This window comes from Vigna umbellata, chromosome 3 (genome assembly GCF_029865625.1).
Source record: "Vigna umbellata cultivar VRB3 chromosome 3, Vumbellata_1.0, whole genome shotgun sequence".
NCBI lineage: Eukaryota > Viridiplantae > Streptophyta > Magnoliopsida > Fabales > Fabaceae > Vigna > Vigna umbellata.
Genome location: NC_142167.1, coordinates 7,512,748 through 7,531,421, shown reverse-complemented (window position 1 = coordinate 7,531,421; position 18,674 = coordinate 7,512,748). Strand labels below are relative to the sequence as shown.

The 18,674-nt window shown below is 37.8% G+C and overlaps 2 protein-coding genes across 2 annotated transcripts in view; one reads left to right on the top strand and one right to left on the bottom strand.

The window, feature by feature from the left end:
• The window catches only part of LOC124845780 (ribonuclease E/G-like protein, chloroplastic), a 46,126-nt gene that overhangs the window by 12,428 nt on the left and 15,024 nt on the right, over positions 1-18,674 (top strand). The window contains exons 4-10 of the mRNA XM_088109067.1: positions 7,419-7,671; positions 7,760-8,781; positions 8,887-9,204; positions 9,332-9,373; positions 9,800-9,924; positions 10,790-10,937; positions 14,948-15,020. Coding sequence (XP_087965193.1) covers positions 7,419-7,671; positions 7,760-8,781; positions 8,887-9,204; positions 9,332-9,373; positions 9,800-9,924; positions 10,790-10,937; positions 14,948-15,020 — 1,981 coding nt within the window. The remainder of the gene's footprint in view (positions 1-7,418; positions 7,672-7,759; positions 8,782-8,886; positions 9,205-9,331; positions 9,374-9,799; positions 9,925-10,789; positions 10,938-14,947; positions 15,021-18,674) is intronic.
• Positions 5,569-7,273, bottom strand: LOC148201521 (uncharacterized). The gene is made up of 2 exons (XM_088108760.1): positions 6,668-7,273; positions 5,569-5,989 (listed from the first exon to the last, which is right to left on the bottom strand). Exons 1-2 carry the CDS (start codon positions 6,985-6,987, stop codon positions 5,578-5,580), a joined length of 732 nt encoding a protein of 243 aa, XP_087964886.1. The 5' UTR covers positions 6,988-7,273; the 3' UTR covers positions 5,569-5,577.

The following is an 18,674-nucleotide window of genomic DNA, read 5'->3' as shown; positions in this document are numbered from 1 at the left end:
GAGAAAGGCTCCCTCTGATTTGGTAGGAGTTTGATGTTAGGGTCCATAGGTGTCTCAACAGATTTACAGTTCATTAACCCTGTTTCCTCCAAGATGTCTAACGCATATTTCCTCTGAGATATGACAATACCATCACTGGATTGTGCTACTTCAATACCCAAAAAGTACCGAAGTTTGCCAAGATCTTTGGTTTGAAAATGATGACAAAGGTGTTGTTTCTTCTGAGAGATGCCAAGATAGTCGCTTCCTGTGAGAACAATATCATCGACATACACTATTAAGTAGATACATCCAGCACTCGAGTGGCGATAGAACACTGAATGATCCGTTTCACTGCGAGACATACCAAATTGTTGAACAACACAACTGAATTTACCAAACCAGGCCCGAGCAGACTGTTTTAGGCCATATAAGGATTTGCGAAGACGACATACCAATCTAGATGACTCCCCCTGAGCAACAAAGCCAGGCGGTTGCTCCATATAAATTTCTTCATGCAAATCACCATTGAGGAAAGCATTTTTGACATCAAGTTGGTAAAGAGGCCATTGTCGAAGAGCGGCCATGGCAATGAATAGGCGAACAGAGGTCATTTTTGCCACTGGAGAAAAAGTATCACCATAATCCAAACCAAAAATTTGTGTGTAGCCTTTGGCAACCAGTCGAGCTTTCAGACGATCAATTGTGCCATCAGGACCAACCTTGATAGCATACACCCACCTGCAACCAACAACAGACTTTCCAGATGGTAATTGGACAAGCTCCCAAGTTCCACTTTCCTGTAAGGCACTTAATTCATCCATCATAGCTTGACGCCAACCAGGATGAGTTAAGGCATCACCCACAGATTTGGGAATTGACACAGAAGAAATGGATGAGAGACAAGTATAAAAAGATGAAGATAATCTGTGGTAATTAAGAACAGTATAATGGGGGGAAGGGTTACGGGTAGAGCGTATACCTTTACGGAGGGCAATAGGCAAGTCAGACTCAGTTGCTGGAGCCGGAGGAGACACATGAGGCGGCACCGGAAGTTAGTCATGAGGGAGACAATTACGGCGACTATAAACCTGAATTGGTGGAGGTGAAGGATGAGCCTGTGGTGAATGAGAGTCTAAAGAAGGAGAAGACAAAAGGGGTGGAGCATCACGAGGAGGATCACAGATAAGAGGAATATCAACAGTAACAGGGAGAGGTACAGAACTAGAAGATAGATGTGAAAAGTAAAAAGAAGACTCATCAAAAGTGACATCAGCAGAGATAAAATGACGATTGAGAGAAGGGGAAAAACACTTATAGCCCTTTTGTGACCGTGGAAATCCTAAGAAGACACATTTGTGAGACCTAGGAGATAACTTATCAAGACCAGGACTAAAATCATGAACAAAACATGTAGACCCAAAAACTCGAATAGGTAATGGATGCAGAGGGTCATGAGGAAATAAGATAGAATGAGGGATTTTGTTATCTAGGACGGAAGATGGCATGCGGTTGATAAGATAACATGCTGTGAGAACTGCATCACCCCAAAAACGTGATGGTACTTGATCATGAATCAGAAGTGTACGAGTTGTTTCAATAAGGTGTCTATTCTTGCGCTCAGCCACCCCATTTTGTTGAGGGGTATAAGCACATGAGGTTTGGTGAAGAATGCCATGAGAAGCCATAAACTGTTTAAACGGTTGAGAAACATATTCACGGCCATTATCACTACGTAAATTTCGAATACAAACCCCAAACTGTGTTTTTATTTCATTGAAAAAAGATTGGAAAATAGAAAACAACTCAGAACGATTCTTCATTAAAAACAACCAAGTACATCTGGAATAATCATCAATAAAAGTAACAAAATACTGAAAACCCAAAATGGACTTAACACGACTAGGTCTCCAAATGTCAGAATGAACCAATGAAAAGGGAGACGACGCCTGTTGTGAGACACTACGAGGAAAGGAACTACGAGTATGCTTCCCTAACTGACAAGACTCACACGACAAACTTGATAATGTGGACAACCTCGGGACAAGTTGTTGTAGTTTGGCAAGACTAGGATGACCGAACTGAGCATGAAGAAGGGATGGTGACTCCATGACTACGCCAACATGTGGAGAAGGACGAAGATGATAAAGGCCATGAGACTCACATCCTGTGCCAATCATGTGTTTCGAACTCCGGTCCTGCAACCAAACAGAATCTTTAGTAAATGAAATAACACAATTAAGAGTACGAGTTAAACGACTAATGGACAATAAGTTGAAGGGAGACCCAGGGACATAAAGTACATGATCAATGGATATGGATGGAAAAATATTAACAGTACCAATACCATGAGATGAGACTCTAGACCCATCAGCCATTGTTACCGAGGGTAAATTATCAGGACATGACAAGGAAGAAAACAAAGACTTGTTACCGGTGATGTGATCGGTGGCGCCTGAGTCAAGGACCCAAGGTCCGAGGGAGTGAGTTAGACCAACAAAAGGTGTACCTGTACGTGCAACAGATACAGATGTAGTGGAACCAGAGTGCTGATGATCCTCATACCATCTGAGAAATTCGTTGAAGAGTGCAGGTTTGTCTACGGTATTAGATGAAGTAGGATGGTCTGCAGACGGTGATCGGGGAGGTGGATCAGAATTTGCCATTGCTACAGGTCGAGGAGGACTTCCATGGAGAGCATAACATCTATCAATCTTGTGCCCTAACTTGCCACAATGGTCACATTTTGGACGTCCTTTACTTGGCTTGCGAGACCGACTTCGATCATCACGTTGAGCAGCCATAACAGAGGAATCATCAGTATGAGGGGATGTCTCAGTGACGGGTTTGCTCGGTATACGCAAAAGAGCAGAACAAGTAGAAGTAAAGTTGGGTATGACAGGAGAACCCAAAATCTGATCACGGACATGAGAAACATCATCAGAGAGTCCGTATAATGCCAACAACATGAAGAACTTTGATCGTTGTTCCAATTCTTCAGCAGGAGTGGAAGCAGGAGGTAATATATCAGTAAAGTCATGAAGAAGGGCATGAATTTTACCCAAATAATCTGCCATGGGACCAGGATTGCGCAGACCAATAACAGTTAATAGGTCCTGACAAACACCATAAAGACGCTGACTGTCATTGGTGTATAACAACTTCGCTTGTGCCCATACTTCTGAACATGTTTCATAGGATCGAAACATTTGTTTCAGTGAGGAGTGAATGGTGGACTTTATAACAATGCATAACTGAGCATCAATTTTCATCCAGCGGGAAGTGTCATCTATGGGAGCAGTAGTCACATTTTGAGTAAGATGATCTAAGTACCCCTGACTCTTCAACCAAAGTTTGATGTCGGACGCCCATGTTGCATAATTTGTGCCATCTAACTTGTCAATGGACAAGTGTACATTCACATAATTGGTATATATTGAAGGATCAGAAGATGAGCCACCAATAGAGGTGTTTGTAGACGAGGAAGACGCCATAGAGAGGGAGAAACCCTAAAAATTCAAAGTGCTCCAATTGACGCAACGACCACAGATCCAGAAAGAGGGCGAGGAGGCGATCACGGCGGTGCTGATCGGCGGCGGAAAGCTCCGGCGACGCGCCGGCACGCGCGGCGGCAGCAGCGACTCTTGCGGCGGCGCGTGGAGGTGCGTGGGAGGTCCGTTCGCCGCGATCTTCGTACGACGGTGGTCGCCCGGCCGAGACGATTCCGATGGTGTGGTCTCCGGTCGATTCTGGAACTCCGGCGGCGGCGACGGCAGCGGCGGCGACTGCGACAACGGCGGCAGTGATAGATGCCGGAGACCGTGGAGTTGACTGGAACTATTCCTGTGCTCTAGATACCATGTGAGAAATAGAGAAGATTGGGAGAAAATATCCCTTGTGTTTAGCATACACATAGGGTAGTTTATTTATATTGTAAGATATGGGCCAATGCCCTTAATACAGAATAGACTAAGCCCAAATAACAGAAACAAACATCTTAACATCTAACAATAAGAAGTAGAAGAACAATGCTTGTAGGTGTGCGGTGAATGAAAAAAGAGGAATCATATTTACTCTGTGTAAGGAGAACCCAAGGAGAGGAACAAAACCTGTCATACCATGCTTGAGGAGCCTGCTTTAGACCATATAAAGAATGGTTGAGCTTGCACAAGCCTGTTGATGAATAGAAGAGGCCCTAAGGGGGAAGCATGTAAATATCTTTAGTCAACTCACCATGAAGAAACACATTCTTCACATTTATTTGATGAAGGGCCAACCCTTAGAGGTGGCTATAGAAAGGACAGTTTTAATAGTTGTCATTTTGGCAATGTGTCCAAATGTCTCATCATAATCAATCCCATATTCCTATTTGTTTCCTAAGGCAAAAGTAGTCTTGCATTGTAACAGTCGAGAGAACCATCAAAGTTTAGTTTCACAGAATACACACATTTGCAACCTATGGGTTTGTATCAGGAGGGCAAGGAACAATATCCCATGTGAAGTTCTCTTGTAGAGCTTGAAGTTCATCATTCATTGCCTTTAAACAATGTATAATATCTTTAATAGCTTGTGAGTAACAAGTAGGAATAGATGTGCCAGAAAGAGAAGCTGTTAGAGAAGTATGAGAAGAAGCATACCAATTTGCTGAATACGTATTAGGAGCTTGAGATATTTTATCAGATCATCGTGGTTCAAATGGTACAAACACAGGTGGTGGATCAGAGTCAAAAGGGGAAGTGGAAACTTGTTGATGACGTTGTTCTATATGTAAAGTCAGGTTGGAAACGTTCTACAGAAAAAATGGGAAGAATAGCAACATCATTTAAAGTAGGAGAAAGACAAGGAAACATAAATTGATTATCAAAAAATGTCACATTCTTGGAAACACAATAGTGGATAAAGCTTTCGCCCAAAATCAATAACTGTAGAAGGAAGGTGATTAATTAAAAACACAATAGTGGATAAAGCTTTCGCCCAAAATTTGGATGGAAAACACAATAGTGGATAAAGCTTTCGCCCAAAATTTGGATGGAATAGAAACTTGAAGAAGCATTGTGCATGTTACTTGGTGGGTTACATCAAGCAAGTGACGATTTTTGCGTTCAACAATGCTATTTTGCTGAGGAGTATTAGGACAAGAATGTTGAGATACAATACCATTTTGTTGAAGGTATTCTTGAAACTCATGAGACATGTATTCACCGCCAGACTCATAATGAAAATTTTGAATTTTGGTTTGGAATTGAGTCTTAACATATGTCATGAATTTCTTCAACATGGGCAACACTTAAAACTTATAGCGAAGAAAATATATCCAAATAAAACAACTATAATCATCAATAAGTGTGACAAAATATTTATAACAAGCTTGAGAAGCAACATGACTCATACCCCAAACATCACTATGAATTATTTCAAAGCAAGCCAAAGCACGATGAACACTAGTTGGAAAAGGAAGCACTTTACTTTTAGCCAATTTGCAAACAAAACAAGAAAGAGGTGTATCAGGAAGAACATTTTTATTTCCCAACAAACCAATTTTAAATAAGTAAAGACAAAACAATAGAATTTGAATGACCCAAATTTTTATGCTAAACCTTAGAGATTCAGATCATTATTACAAGCAAAAGACACATGATTAGAAATAAATTGGAGCATAAATAATTGTCCCACTTTAGGCCCCTTTGCGATCATCTTCCCTAATACCTGCCCTTGCACAAGACAACTAGACCGAGAAAATTTAACAGCATAGTTATTGTCCACTAATTGACCAACTAATAATAAATTGGAAGCAAGTCCAGGTGAGACAAGCACATTCTGAAAATTAGGGTTTAGGTCACCAATATCAATGATAACAACCATTTGTATTTTCTTAATATCATTATAAGAATGTACATAATGCAAATTTTCAAAAGCACCCGTCATGTGAATGGATGCACCAAAATCAAGAAACCATGGGTAAGAAACACTAGAGGACTTACCTTGAATACCTGAGGTTGAGAGAGCAGAAAGTACCATTTATTGAATCATTTTAGGTTGGAGAGCACCACTATGAGATGGACATTAGGTAGGAGGACAAGTGGGTGCATTGGTTGTGGCATGGAATGCTTGTATAGGATGTTGTGTTGATCGTGGAGGACATGTGGGACAGTCAACTATGATATGATCCTGTTTCTTGTAATAATTGCAAAACTTATGACCATTACAAGCGATATGACCAAATTGTTTGCAAGAAAAGCATTGGACTTGTTGCATAGCACGACCTTTACTTTTATTATGGGCAACATATGCAACTGGATAAGGTTCAGAAAGAGAAACATCATGAGTCATGGATCCTTGGGTAAGTCAATGTTGTTCTTCCTTAAGAAGTTGACCAATACATGTATCCAAAAATGGAACAATACTCCCATTCAGCAAAACACTTTAGACAGCCTCAAACTCAAAATGAAGTTTTACGAGGAGCTGATCGCGCTTACTAGTGTTGTAGACTTCTCAAACAATCGAGAGTGAAGTTTGGGGAACAACAACTTATAAAATGGGAGAATGTTATTCCATAAATTCAAAAAACCAGAATAAAACTCTTGAATAGACAAATTACCTTGGTTGTAAATGCACTTCAAGTAATCTCATATTTGTTTTATAGTTGTTAAAGAGCACAAATTATTGATCATTTGGGGATCAATAGTGCTAAGGATCCAAGAAATCATTTGTGCATCTTTTGCCTCCCATGTAGCGAAGGCAACTTCCTCCTTGATTGGCAGTGTTATCCCATCCAAGTGACCTCATAATCCTTTCCCTTTGACATACATCATGAATTGAAATTCCCAAGCTATGGTGATCGTCAAAAGAATGAGCAACACTGCAGTTGGAGTTCAAAGCAAGAAGCCCAAAACCATGAATAGAACTGCAAGAAACAATAGGGCACGGAAACACAAACAAAATGACAAACGGGAACCATGAACAAGGACCACAAACTGGGATTGCGAACAAGAACATGGGCGAGGCCATGGAAGCCACGAAACCAGGAACAATAACTACGAAAGGAAAGCCTCAAGTAAGAAAGAGAGAAAAGGTGGATTGTGCATAGGTTGATACCATGTTGATGCCTTTCACTATTGTTATTCCCACTATAAATAATGCTAGGCATATTTACGATAATTATTACTTGAAATTACAAAATATCCTATAATCTGAAATTAAGAAAAGAAATCAATCTATGATTTGTCTAACTTATTCCTAGGAAATCAAATCAAAATATTTAAGGAGACAAATTAATTCCTGATTGACACAAATCAATCTGTGAACTGCCTAGCTTATTCTTCGGTAATCATATCAAAATATTTAAGGAGTCAAATTAATTCTTGATTAACATGTAGTACTATATGAAGATCAAAATGCACATTTTTATTAATTGACTCGGTTCTAATTTGTGGTTGCAGATTGCTTTTGGCTTGAACTTTAAATATAACTATTTCATTAAGGGTAAAGTGAAGTCCTCAAATGACATTATTTGGAGGCCTGGACCAGTCTTTTCTCTGTCAGTACCTCTAAAAGTCATTGAAGACAATAAAATAGTGGTCAGGGATTCATGGATCAGATCGTATTCCGAAATGTCTTCTACTCATTCACGGAGCCCCTTCACAGAGGAAACATATCTTCTTGAGCAGCCCTCTATTTCTTTCCTGAGCAAAGGTATAACTTAGTGTTTTTACACTATTATTGAAATATTTGTTTTCCTAATATGTTTCTGAACACTCAAATGCTTCCAGTGGTTTGACAGATGATGGAAGGATTGAGAGTCTCCTTGAAAATGACATCCTAAATTTTGAGACACTTGGTTTGGAAGATCAATTACTTTACGTCAATGATGATGACTTGGTGATTGCAAATGACAAGGATTTCCAGTCTACTAATATTCTTTCTGAGAATTACCAGCCTGTTGAGGAACCCTGGCTACACCCTTCCATTCCCTCTAAGGATAAAATAGAATCAAACAAATCTGAAACTGGTGAAACTGTAGAAGAGAAGGTGAAGCTGGTAGATAGAGAAAAGTTGTTACTTGAAGAAAGTAGTAATATAATGTCGAAAGAATCAATTTCAACCATTATTCTTATTAACTCATCAATATGTACGATGCAAAGAATTGCAGTACTGGAGGATGAAAAATTGGTTGAATTATTGTTGCAACCAGTCAAGAGTAACGTGCAATGTGATAATGTATATGTCGGGGTGGTCACAAAGCTTGTTCCTCATATGGGTGGGGCTTTTGTTAATATTGGGAATTCTAGATTTGCTTTTATGGATATTAAACAAAATAAGAAGCCATTTATATTCCCTCCATTTCGTCAAAGGACAAAGAAACATGAGATTGATCTTGAGGAAAAAAATGATCATATGTCTCATGAAGGAGAGGATGGTTATTTAAAATCTGTGCACAATGACTGTGATGAGCATGACGGAGAGGATGAGTTTTATATTTCTGAAGTTCTTAAGGAAAATGGGAACGGGAGCATGGTTGACGATGAAGTAGAAGCTGACTTTGAGGATGATATAGAGGGAAGTGATGTTCAAGTAGAAGGAGAAGCAAATAATAGTCCTGTTGCTGTTGGTATGAATGGGTCTGTCAACCCTCTTATGTTGCAAACAAAAGATACAAAGAGAGCTACCCACAAGGCTTCTGGAGAAAACAAATGGAGCCAAGTTCGCAAGGGAACCAAAATAATTGTCCAAGTTGTCAAAGAGGACCTTGGTACAAAGGGTCCCACTCTGACTGCTTATCCTAAACTAAGAAGTAGATTCTGGGTATGTGCTATGATTGCATCTTACATGAAGTTTGATTGTATATCATTGCTATCTTATGTAAATGATCTATACTGTGTTTCTTCTGAATTCGACTCTGAATTGCAGGTTTTGCTTGCATGCTGCGATAAAGTTGGAGTCTCCAAAAAGATTTCTGGTGTTGAGCGCACAAGGTTGAAGGTTATAGCAAAGACATTGCAGCCTGAGGGTTTTGGCCTCACTGTAAGAACTGTTGCCGCTTGTCAATCTTTTGAGGAACTTCAGAAAGACTTGGAAGGGTTGCTTTCAACCTGGAAAAATATAACGGAACATGCAAAGTCTGCTGCTCTTGCTGCTGATGAAGGGGTGGATGGAGCTGTTCCTGTAATTTTGCACAGGGCAATGGGTCAAACTCTCTCAGTGGTCCAGGATTATTTCAATGAAAATGTTTGTTCTGTTACTAGTTTAGAGTCATTATTGGTTTAAGTGTTTAACTTAATGATATCTATCTATAAAAAGAAACCCAGTTTACATTCTGTTTCTCCTGATTTGATTTTATCATGATATACTTCAGGTTAAGAAAATGGTGGTCGATTCTCCAAGAACATTCCATGAGGTAAGGCATTAACTAATTACAGAGGGCCAAGTTGCAATATCAGGACTGGAGGATGTCTGTTTTTAATGTGAACAATATTGCCCATTTTTCCCCATTAATGATTTTAATCAAAAAGTGTAACTCACTGCGAGAATTGGTTTGTGAACCCAACTGTACCATTGCAGGCTGTCACATAGCAGTTTACCATTTTCTAGTAGCAAAGCATGTCAAACTTACATATTACATATTGCATGTGTTCAAAACTTTATTTAAATATATGGTGCTAGGTTAGCATGCTGATCCAGTTGTTTGTAGTCAAATAGTACAACTTGAATGGTTAATTGTTTTCCGTAATCGAAAAACTAGCTTCATGGATTAATTTAAGGTTCAACATACAAACTTATACTTCTCATTTAGGTGATTTCGACCTTTTTATATGATCTTCAGGTGACCAGTTACCTTCAAGAAATTGCCCCTGATCTTTGTGATCGAGTTGAATTATATGATAAAAAAATTCCGTTGTTTGATGAATTCAACATTGAAGGAGAGATAGGCAATATACTCAGCAAAAGGTGATATGTTGTTACTTTTGTTGATAACTTTTAGTATTTATTATCCTTTTCTTTATTGTTACTTTTTTAGATTGTGTTATAATATCCTTATCTTTCCGTGTTTGAGAATATCTTAAAAGATCTTAGAGCATTTCATGGAATCGGTTAGTGTTCTAATTGAGGAGGCAATATTAGTCATCACTTTTTGTTCCAGAATTTATTTAGGGTTTTTAGTCCTAATGTATTGGTAGATTTGTGATATGATAGTAATAGTAATACTAGTACTTAAATTATTATTTATTTCAGTATAAATAGGAATATATGATAGTAATAGTAATACTAGTACTTAAATTATTATTTCAGTATAAATAGGAATGTTGGAATAGAACTTTTGTTTCATGATGCAACACTACAACGTAATATCAATCTCAGATTATTCGATGGCTTGTCTCTGTTTTATTACTTGCTTCCCTAAACTCTAATTCCAATAGACTGCTTAAATGTAAACCACCGTAGCATGATGTAAAATTTTGTAGGAAGGTAGATAATGGCAGAAATCATTTATTTTTTTAATCATGTAGTTCTTGGTTATTTGGGATAAATCATAATTGAGTTTTTCAATGCAAATACTTTATTAAATTAAGCAAACTCTTAATCATATTTTCCTCTCCTGAAATCAAATAGTTAAGTTTTCGTAAGATACCTAATTGTTTAGTGTGATTAAAAATCAGAATATTGTTAAAAATTGTAGAAAAAAGGCAGACTGTAAATAGTAGTCTCCTGTCCCCCTGATATTTTTGTTTAAAATGTCAATTGATCTGTCCTTCCTGGACACGGTATTAAAATTCTTAAGTTGATAGCTTTCTTTGTGTTGATCACTTTATAGGGTTCCTCTTTCCAATGGAGGCTCTCTAATCATTGAACAAACTGAGGCATTAGTTTCTATTGATGTAAATGGAGGACATGGGATGCTTGGTCATGGAAATTCACAACAACAAGCTATTCTAGATGTCAATCTTGCCGCTGCAAAACAAGTATATTATCATTTATTTGTGTCACATAAGCTTTAGTCTCTAGTTTCCTTTTTTCCCTGACAAATACTGCTTGTTAGAGGTATGATTTGATTATTATGGATATGATATGATATGATTTGATTATTATAGATATGATATGATATGATTTGATTGGGAAATATCTTATCATATATTTCGTTTTATTAGGTATTTTGTTTCTTATAGTTATCTTTTTTTTTATTATGAATAAGAATATTATTGTGTACCCAACACTCCTAATTCATTACATTCTTAGTTTCTCTCTTCTCAACCAAGTACACCACCAGAGCAGTACCATCCTTCGGAACCTGTTTTGTTGCTGATCCTTTCAACATTTCTATTTGTTTTTCTTACCCTACAGAACTGTTTATTCTTCAATCTACATTAGTTTCTTGCTATCTTATAATATATATTCGGAACATCCATTAAAGTGGAATAATTCCTGGTATATTTCCGAATAGTCCATGAATTCCTTTTCACAATAAATTCTAAAAATTTAATATTTAATTTGGAGTTAAACTTTGAGTTGTTATTAATATAAATTTTTGCACTCAAGATCAAGTAAAAAGTATACTGTTTTTATTTATTTATTTTAATAGAATTGAATGCTAAGGCATCACTATGTTGCTTGTCATACGAACTATGTTGGCACCACAAGCAATATCAATCCTATGAAACATCTCAAAATATCATAAAAAAGAGGAAAAGGTGGAAATGAGTGAGGAGACCACATCTGACCCACAACTAATCCCTAACCCTGTATAAAGGTAAATAAAATATTTTAAAAAGTAGATCTTAAGTCTAACTCAACTCCACAAAACCAGTTTGTAGGGTGAGATTTGCACCTACTTATATACTTTAAACTGGTCTTATTATTCATCAATGTGAGACTTCCAATACATCCCTTTATGTCAAGGTATATACATATCATGCATGGGACTAGACATTAATGGGTAGTTCGATAGTGGCCGATAGCGGATGGAATAATATGTCCAACAAACAACAAATTTTCCTAGGATAGGCTCTAAACCATGACTCTGATACTATGTTAAGAAGTGGATTTTAAGCTTAACTCAACCCTACAAAATCAACTTGTAAGGTGAAGTTTGCACCCACTTATATATATTCTAAATTGGCTTTATCACTAGTTATTGTTAGACTAACAACAAAATCTATTCCTGAAAACTTTGAACTAATGAAACTAGGAACATTCTCCTACCAAGTAACACCCTGAGATCTAGTTTGAAACTCAACATGTTTATCAACACATTGATTATCCTCCCTAAAATGTGTGAAACATGAATACACATAATATTACTATTTACTAAACAGTTCAACTATCTACTACGGATACCCCAAAGAATAATAGAATTATTGGAACATATTTTGAATCACTAGTTGAGAATCACACTCAAATAAAAAATTTAGTTCAGCCTTTAGAGTGGCAACTTCCATAGCCAAAATCACACCCATCACCAATGGAAATAAGGCATTATGAACATACATAGGATGCTATCCATATAGCTTTCATCACACCAACGAGAGAGGCCTGCATTACAGTCTTTACTCGAACACTCAAGCATCTTTGAAAGAAACAAAGACGGAAGAGATGAAATCAGTAGCAAAGTGACAGTGGAAAGAGCTGGTAAGCCAGGCCCATAGATGTGAAGCAAATGTGCACTCAAAGAACACGTGTCGATCAGTTTCAGCAGCACCACCACAAAAATGACAACAAGAAACACTGTCCATACCACGCTTGATTAAGTTATCATCTATAGGCAGTCTATTATGTTAAATATGCCAAGCAAGAAGAGATAGAAGGAGGATTAAATTTGCTCCAAACCTGTGTTGAAACATTTAGAGAGTTGGCTGATTCAAAAGGAAATTATATTCAGTTTTGAGGCTGAGAATACCATCTGAAGAGCCATTTCATCTAAGATGGTCCTCGATATCAAACTGATGTCAAATTAAAAGGGAGATTGCAACAGTGAGAGCGGGATCTTTAGAACTAATAGCATCAGTTATAGACCAGGATATATTTGATATTAAAGGGTTCATCCTTAGCCTCCAAATTGTTGTGTAAATGCTTACGAATCCCAAGCCAATCAACTATTGGAATAGTTAACCCTTTGCCATTACCAATCTGCCAAGTGGAGTTATGAATAATCAAAGCAACACTGTGCTTAATACCATGCCAAACAGATGATTGACGGTGAAAATCACAACTCTCAACTTAAGAATTCTGGCCAATTCGAAGTCAAAATCAAGAAAATCCATGCTATGTTTCATCAAAGGAGCTTGATTAAGAGCATACAAGGGTTTACGGCCCAAAACCTCCTTGATAGACCGACAAGATTGCTTCCAATAAACAGTGACCAACTTAACATTGTAACATTGCTAGTCCACATAAAGTTTCTCATCCAGAATTCCATGGTTTTAATCAACCCTTGGGCCACGAGTAAACTCTAAAGTAGTGCAAAAAGTTGTTGATAACGGAAGATATGAGAATTATCCTGCCCCTATATGACAGCAAAAAGCCTTTCCAAGCATGAAGCTTTTCCTTAATTCTATAAGCCAAACCTTGCAAATGAATTCTAGGAGAGGTTTACCAACAAAAATAGTAATACCCAAATTATTAAAAGCCAATGAATTTTCTGAGAAACCAAGAGTATCAACCACAACTTTCTTCCTAGAATGTGTCCAACCAGAAATATAAAGTAATGTTGACTTCCTGATCAGCATTATCTTTATAAGATTGGAAAAGGTGCATGATACAATCCTATCTAGGAAAAATTACGATAATTTTTGACTTTGAATTTCTTCAGAAATATAAACATGAATGATATAACCCACAATCTAGTAGATTGGTAAGTAAAGATTTACCACAAAAAGTTACTCTTTGATGAGAACCAATAATAGAGATACCTCAATCAATAAAACTGATAAGTCAAGGAAGATTAATCACAAAGATATCAACCTTTGATTAGAATATGAGGTCTAAGTCAAGAACAAAGACAATCTCTCTTTAATGAAATAAAATTTAATATATGATTAAAAGTCTTTACATCAATTTTTGGTATCTCTATATATAGGCACATAAGTTTAAGAAAACCTAGAAACCCTAAAAGAAAGCCCAAGCCCAAAAACATAAAATAAAAACTGAAAAAAATAAAAGAAATTTACAAATACTTTTATTTGTCTAAAACTATTCTATAATCGTGCTCCAGGGCATGATCTTTATGCCTTCATGTCCTTTTAATGCCAAAGGCTCCTCTTCAAGTTCTTGTATGGACTCAATGGATAGTCCTCTATCATTGCACAACTGCTGCAAGTTTAGCTTGGTTAACCTATGAAAAATGGTAGCATCATTAGCATATAATGTGAGCTGGAAAACACATACCATAAGGTCTTATCATAGGGAGAAGAATTTTCTGTGGAGACAAAGGAGTAATGGCACGACTTAAAACTTCTTTTGCAAGAAAAGAGAATTGGGGATAATATATACCCTTCTCCAACTTCTTCAGAACTGGAAAGAAACCAACAGCTTTGTGATTGACAGAAATAAAAATCTTGGCAGATTGCAGCACCAACTTGACCCATAGACATAGCTGAGGACAGAAGCCAAACTGATGCAAAACTTGAAGAGTGAAATCCCACTTAAAGATTATCAAAAGCTTTTTCGATATCCATTATTACCCGCATAATGTCTTTTCCTAAGCAAATTAATCCCTTGGGAAAGTACTCTACAATAAGAAATGTTCCTATCCTTGAGAAAGCCTCTTTGCTGACTAGAAATAAGTTTATCAGCTATGAATTGATTCTGTCAGCAAGGATCATTGTCATAATTTTAAACTTAAAATTGGACAAAGAAACAGGTCTATAATTGGAGTACTCTTTTATTTTAAGTACAAGTATACATGCTTTTGTTTTTGTTTTGCAACATAATTTCATGTCAAGCAGTACAATTTTTTTATTGGAAGCATGCATTACAGATTGCAAGGGAGTTGCGACTACGGGATATTGGTGGTATCATTGTAGTAGATTTCATTGATATGACAGATGAAGGTGAGTGGGAATCTCTCACTTGTTTGTGCATTTGAAGTATTTAGTTACTCAAAGAAGGCATCTCTCTGATATACTTTTAAAATATTTTCGTAGTACTCATTGCAGTTTCAAAATCACTGACTAAAATTTTAAATAATCCTACTTGGTAGTTTTTGTTGTAATTTGAGATAATATCTTTAGAATCTTCTTAATTAGAGGAAATAGATATATAATCTTTATTTTATTTTACTTTCCTAGTTTCCCTATTTCCCTTTATTTTACTTTCCTAATTTCCCTATTTCCCTTTATTTTACTTTCCTAATTTCCCTATTTCCCTTTATTTTACTTTCCTAATTTCCCTATTTCCCTTTATTTTACTTTCCTAGTTTTTCTATTTTCCTATTTAGGAGAATTAGATTATTACAAATAGAAAGTATCAGAATGTATTTTTTGTGATTGAGAATAATAAATTAGTCTTATTTTCCACATGATATTAGAGCTTGTTTGATCCATTTCCGCTGTCTTTGTTGTCTGTCGGCGGCCGACAGCCCCCTAAAAGTCTCTTCTTTAACATATGGTTTTAATGGGCTCCAATTGCCCTAGTCAAGTTCTACCTTAGAATTCTAGCTTTTTCCCCAGCATTACCAACACGTTTGTCCTTCAGATAACAGCTACACAAAACTGTGCTTCCAGAATCTGGCCTAGCTATAAGCTATACTTCCAGAGTTCAATATGACCTAGCTATAAGCTATACTTCCAGAGTTCAATCTGACCTAGCTATAAGCTATACTTCCAGAATTTGTCTCAGAATGGGATTCGAACCCATTCCCTTTCGGACCAGTAACTGAAACTGGTGCTTTAGATTTGTTGATGCCCAATCAATTTTTGATCCTTTTAACATTCTTATTGGCTGCCAGTTGAATCAAAGAGACCGAAAGTCTCTTCTTCGAAGAATCCAAGAAAGGCCACTGCCTTCGCTGCTTACTCCGCTGTGCACCGCCGCTATCCGTAGTTAGTCATCGTCTGCCACCAGCCACCGTCGCAGTTTCGACCGGTGACCAGCGGATCTAGATCGTCTCTTCGAGTGCGACATAACCCTGGTGGTCGCCGTCTCATACTCCTTCGCACACGCCGTCATCCGCCTCCTCTCTTCGTTAGATCTCGTGTGTTTTTGTCACGCGCAGCAGTCCCGGTGTCGGAATCACACCGCGCCGCTTCCGGTCGACTCGTCGGACCTCCTCCTCTCTGTTCTGACCCCCATAGCAGCCATTGTTGTCATCTTCGTTGTCCCCACTACTACCTCCTTCAAAAACAAAAACCTCGAACCTTAATCTTTCTCTCGGGTTCGGTTTTTATTTCTCTTTGTTTTGCTAAACCCTAGGTCGTATTTTAGATCTATTTTCGTCTCTCCTTTCCGATCCTCTTAAATTGTCTTCGATTAGAGATTAAGGATGGTGTCGACGCTAGCAAGAAGAAGGCTACTCAGAAAAAGGCCGCTGCCTCTGTCGTCGCTGTCGTCGCTCGCTGCACTCTTCTGCATCGCCGGACCTCCCTCTCGTTTTTGTGTTCTGGTTTGGTGGTTTATGCCTCCACCAAATGACCAGGACCTTTCCTCCTCCTATCACTAATGGGTTCTCACTTCGTTTCTGTTTCTCAAGCAATAATGTTTCGTTCCGCTGCTACCATAGTCGGCGTAGGGGCAGTCAGCCGTCGGCGCAGTCAGTCGCTGTCACCGCAATCAGTTGTTGCAACCTTTACAGTTTGTCGCTGCCGCCTCAATAAGCCTCAATAAGCTTCCGCAGTTAGTTTTCGCTGTTTGCGGTGAGGGGAAATATTTTTCAGCCCCTGCCGAGAACTTTCTTCTTGGGCTAGAGTTTAGCCCGTACTTTTGTGATACAGTGTAAGTATCATCATTTGGGAGTAGTCCAGTAGAGAACTTAGGACCTCCAAAGTGTCTTTGATATTTGGTGTTTTTTGGTTTCTACCATCACTAATGTGAAAGGCTCTCTTCACCGTCAATGCTTTGTTATAACAGCTCACTTAGAGTTGTTCTTTGAGACCGCCCATTGAATTGACTCTTTCGAATTTATGGGATTCAGATTTGTCCCTCGTATGGATCGGTTCTCACTAGTTCTTGCACCTTCACGTTCTGTCATTGACGTGCATATGCCCTAGAATGTGTCCAACCAGAAAAGTTTCAGCCGCCGCAGGGTAGTTAGTACATGAAGGTTTGTTGTTGTTTCAGCCGCTGTAGGGTGGTTAAGTCCCTATAGATTTATTGCTGTTAGCTACTACAGACAATTCAGTTCCTGCAGGTTTGTTGCTGTTCAGGGCAGTTAAGTCCCTAAAGCTTCGTTGTTGTTAGGGCAGTTAAGTCCCTTAAGGTTTGTTGTTGTTCAGGGTGGTTAAAGTCCCTACAGGTTTGGGGCTGTTAGCCTTTTAGTGTCGTTGCAGAATAGTATAATCCCTGCAGGTCTGTTGCTGTTTAGGGCAGTTAAGTCCCTGAAGGTTTGTTGTTGTTTATGGTAGTTAAGTTCCTACAGGTTTGTGGTTGTTAGCCTTTGAAGGCCTCCCATATGTTACTCATGGAAATCATGTTCTTGAAGTTTTTGTTGTTGTTCGCCACTATTGATGGCAATTCAGTCCCTGCAGTTTGTTGTTGTTCGCCATTGGAGGCCCTTCATATGTTCTTGTAGTTTGTTGTTGTTTGCCGCTTCAAGTCATCATCCATTTCTGATAGAAATCTCCCTCGTCCATTGTTGTCGAGGTTGAAGTTTCATGGTGCTAGTTCGCCCTCGTCCATTGCTGTCCAAGTTGAAGTTTCATGGTGCTAGTTCGCTCTCGTCCATTGCTGCCCAAGTTGAAGTTTCATGGTGCTAGTTCGCCCTCGTCCATTGCTGTCCAATTTGGTTTATTAACGTTCTTTACAATTGAGTTTGACTATTTCAAGCTTGGTTCATACAATCTTGTATGATCCAGCTTGAGGGGGCGTGTTGTAATTTTTAGATAATATCTTTAGAATCTTCTTAATTAGAGGAAATCGATATATAATCTTTATTTTATTTTACTTTCCTAGTTTTCTTATTTTCCTTTTTAGGAGAATTAGATTATTACAAATAGAAAGTATCGGAATGTATTTTTTATGATTGAGAATAATAAATTAGTCTTATTTTCCACATGAAGTTGGGTACAAACAAAGTCTCACATCGGATAAAATATGAAATACACATGGGTTTATATACACATAAGATACATCCCTTAGTAAGAGGCCTATTGGAGTGGTACCAAAAGCAAATCTGTGAGAGCTTAGCCCAAAGCGGACAATATCTTACTAATGGAAGATATATGGATATGCATGCATATTAAACCCACACAACATCAGTTTTCATGGGAACTTTTTTTGTTATTTTTAACCGTGGCATGTTTAAGAATGCATAGCTTTTAATCTTCCCCTTATAAGTGTTAGATATATTATATCTTTTATCTTTTAGTTAGTTTATTATTATTTCTCATTTGTATTTTGGGCTTAGCCCATATTTCTTCTATTATAAATAGAGAACCCTATGTGTGTATTTTACACAAGGGAGATTAATCTAAATATAGTTTTTCCCTATATTCAACAATAAGCTCACTAGTCATGAACATGCAGAATTTTTCTACCTGAATTGTATGCAT